We start from the raw sequence: 3,977 nt of genomic DNA on the forward strand, positions 1-3,977 counted from the left end.
TCACCCCACAGGCTGGGCCATCTTGGCGTGCAGGCTCTGGTGGGCGATGAGGTGGGCGCGCTGCTTGAAGCTCTTGTCGCACTCGCCGCAGCCGAAGGGCCGCTCGCCCGTGTGCACGCGCCGGTGGTCCAGCAGGTAGGAGCGCAGTGAGAAGCTCTTGCCGCAGTCACTGCAGCCGAAAGGCTTCTCGCCCGTGTGGATGCGCTGGTGGTCGGCCAGGTAGGCACTGCGGCTGAAGCTCTTGCCACACTCGGAGCAGGAGAAGGGCTTCTGGCCCGTGTGCACGCCCTGGTGGCGCACCAGGTCTGAGGAGCTGCGGAAGCTCTTGTCGCACTCCTGGCACTTGTGCGGCTTCTCGCCCGTGTGCGTGCGCTGGTGGCGCGCCAGGTCGGAGCCCCAGCGGAAGCGCTTGCCACACTGGCTGCAGCTGTGCGGCTTCTCGGCCGCCAGGTCCCGGAACTGCCGCCGGCGCGTGGGTGGCCGCCCCCGCCGCGCCCCCGCTGCCCGCCCCCGGGGCACCCCCGGCCGGGCCTCAGCCTCCTCCAGCCTCCAGGACACGGTCACATCGCCAGCAGCCTGTCCCGGGAGCGCCGTCACCACCTCCTCCAGCCGGGATCTCTCGCTGTGGCTTGTGAGTCCCAAACCTGCAAGCGGGGAGGAGGCGGCCTCTTCAGTGCCATGCGGTTCCAGGGACAGAGTTGAGGGGAGACAGAAACGAGGCTCCCGGCCAGCGCCTGGGGCTCAGGTTCAGACAGCCCTGGGCTCCGGCAAACTCCAGCCTCAGCTTCCTCCTCCATGGAATGGGGACACGAGAAAACGACGACAGAGAAACCGTTCAGAGTGAGCGGCAAGGGGCTTGCTGGGTGTCTCCAGCAGAGGCACTTACTAACTACAGGCCTAACCAATCTACGCCCCCCTCCCACACTGCGATCCAACGTCCCACCCCAAGCCCTGCCTATTCAAATGCCAAAACTGCGTAGATTGAGGTCATCTATAAATGATCCCAACCCTCACCATTTGTTATCAGCAACCAAGGAACCACAGGGCTCAGCTAACATGGTTCCTCTCGCTACACGAGCTCTTGTCCTCTCAGCTCAAGAACAAACGGAAGTAGATCAGGAGGGATCTTAGCTGGTCCCACTGGCTTGCACAGATTAGATGAGATGATCCCCAAACAGTGCTTAGGAAGGCCCTGACCTGGAGAGAAACCCAGCAGCGCGGCCTCTAGTGAGCAGGTGTCTCTCCGCGCCTCTTCACTGGGCAGGCTGAGGGGGCCTCACAACCACGTTTGCAAGAAGTCCCAGCTCCGTCCCTTCAGTGTCCTTCAACCTCTCTGAGTCTCAGGTCCCTCGTCTATAAATGTGCACACGCTTTCATGCGGTGGGTTGTGAGGATCCCATGAGAAAATGCCTGTACCCGTGCTCAGCACAGTCCTGGCATGTTGGCCATGCCATCACAGGCAGAGAAAAGTGAACACCAGCACAAACGAAACCTCCGGGGGCTCTTAAAGAGACGCACGGAAAGCCCTCTTTGGAGCCAGCTAAGCCAGGACTTGGGAGGAAGACTGAGGATTCCAGCAGGGTGTGCAGGGGTGGGGCCTGACTGGGCCCACCCGTTGCTGCTGGGACTCCAAGGAGGCGAGAGCCTCCAGCTCAAAAGAGTCAAGGACCCCTAGGCCCCTTGCTGTGCCCACTGCTTACCCAGGGCAACGTTCTGGGAGTTCTCCCTTTTTATGTCCCAGAAGAGATCTCTCTGAGCAGGGTCCAGGGACCCCCATTCTTCCCGGGAGAAATAGAAGGGAATGTCTCCAAATGTCACAGGTCCCTGGAATGAGGTGAGAAAACCCAGCTCAGGGCTGCCCTGCTCAGGACTCCCCAGGCAGTCATGGGCAGAGACATGAAGGGGGATGGGAAACAGGACAGGTCCAGGCCAGAAAAGGATGGATGGAAGAGGCCTTGGTGAGAAGGCAAGACCCATTACAGGGACTCATCAGCATCAGAGGGGACAAAGGAACTGGTAACTCACCCCGGAGGCAAAGCAGGTATCTGTTGTCTCTCTGGTGCTCCCCTCTTTAAGAAGAGCTGGAAGCTGGGCTGCAGGGAAAGAATGGAGCCTCAAAGAGGCCAGCCCAGGCCGGGAGTGAGATCTCGCAACTCTCCTTCACACACACACGTATACACCTTGCCTTCTCAGAACAGAAATACCCTTCTTGCTCCCCTTAGGGCAACGTCCAGGAAAGACCCAGGCCCCTGTCCAGCCACTCTGCCACCTTCAAGTTTACTCACCACCATGGCTGTGCTGCTCCCAGGGTACAGGTGGCCGGCTTTGTGTCCCTGCCTTCCGGGGAGGCCCCTGGGCCTGAGATCCCTGGACTGCAGCCTCAGGTTCCGCCCCCTCTGAGGGCACATCCTGTGCAGGAACCACAACATGTTCATCAGCACCAAGACCAGATGGGGGAGACAGAGTTTAATCCCTGGGAAGGAGACACAGGACACATCCCTCAGGAGGCTGGGTGTGGGGAAGAAGGTCAACACAGGGCCCCAGGAAAGACCAGATGAGAATGTGACACCAGGCAGTGCTATGTGCCCAGGGACACTCCCCAACCAAGCGTGAGGCAAGAACCAGCCCCCAAAGGCCAGAATCAAAGAGCCACTTAGCAAGGGGCAGTGGGGGGAGACCTTCCTGTCAAGGGCAGAACCCCACACCCCCACCACACATTAGCATCTCCCCAGACGCTTCCAGTGTCAAGGACCCAACACCCCACAAGACAGCAGGGTTCACAGGGACAGCTCTACCTTCTCACACCCCCTTTGGTGCTCTCACTATGCACATCACTGTATCCCCAGGGCCTGGCCTAGAGCAGAACACAAATAAACGTTTGCAGAACCTGTGGAGCTAAAACCTGCCTTCCTGGAGCATGCCCACTTTGGTCCTGCTGCTACCCTCCAAAGCCACCAAAAAGAAACCAGACTCACTTGGACAGTGTCTTTCAGAAAGGCCACACATTATGACAAGCTCCTGTGGATGCTCCCTCTGGCTCTCCATGTCCTCTCCCACCCCCAACCCCCGCCCCACCCCCTGGAGGACTCATCTCTATAGAGATGGCCACCTCTCCTCAGTCCAGGTGCTATCCAGGTGCCCCTGGATGCGGGAGGGGCCCCTCACCTGTGGCCAAGCTTTCACTGGCTGCTTCTGCAGGTCCTCCACCAAGGCAACAGCTTCCTCGCCACTCCCTGGGCATCGTTCGCATACCCAGCCCTGGACGCCCACGGGCAGCACGCTCAGGAACTGCTCCAGCACCAGCAGCTCCAGGATCTGCTCCTTGGTGCGCAGCTCAGGCCGCAGCCAGCGGCAGCAGAGCTCCCAGAGCTGGCTGAAGGCCTCGTGGGGCCCACCCGCATCCCCGTAGCAGAACTGCCGAAAGCGCTGGCGGCACACCTCTGAATCCCTGCTGTCCTCTTGCTGGGCAGCGTCCTGCTCCCAGGAGGAATCTTCTACCTTCACGATCAGAAGCCCTTCTCCCTCCCCAGGGGCCTGGTCCTGAGGCTCTGGGGGGGCTGCCATTCCCCTGGCCTAAGGCTCAGGGCTGGTCAGCCTCAACCTGGGCCTTCAATCTCCCAGAGGGATCCCCAGTGGCAGCTGGGTTGGCATCTGGACAGGCACTCCTGGGGAAAGAGCAGAATAGCAGGAGGGGGGGGGTACATGAGCAATCACCAGCCTTGAGGGACATCCAGGGACTCCAGCTCCCGTTCTTCCTGGCCTTGAAGGCTATTTTAGGCTCTCCTATAAAGCCTTGCTCACATGACTCTCTCCTACCAATACAGATCCACGGCTCCTTATCCTCAGCTCCAAAATCCAAAACTCCCAGGTTTTCACCACCTGGTCTACTGACATGAGATGAGCATATTTATAACCTCAATTTATCTCACTTAATGTAAATGTTCATAGGTTCTATGGCAGAAATATTAATGTATTTG

The 3,977-nt window shown here is 59.4% G+C and overlaps 1 protein-coding gene across 1 annotated transcript; it reads right to left on the bottom strand.

Moving 5' to 3' along the window:
* On the bottom strand, positions 1-3,564 carry ZNF213 (zinc finger protein 213). Its single transcript, XM_065893669.1, has 5 exons — positions 3,166-3,564; positions 2,286-2,409; positions 2,026-2,093; positions 1,701-1,824; positions 1-644 (listed from the first exon to the last, which is right to left on the bottom strand). The coding sequence occupies exons 1-5, from the start codon at positions 3,562-3,564 to the stop codon at positions 1-3; spliced, it is 1,359 nt and encodes a 452-aa protein (XP_065749741.1).
* Positions 3,565-3,977: the final 413 nt, after the last annotated feature.

Source organism: Phocoena phocoena, chromosome 15, assembly GCF_963924675.1.
Source record: "Phocoena phocoena chromosome 15, mPhoPho1.1, whole genome shotgun sequence".
Classification (NCBI taxonomy): domain Eukaryota; kingdom Metazoa; phylum Chordata; class Mammalia; order Artiodactyla; family Phocoenidae; genus Phocoena; species Phocoena phocoena.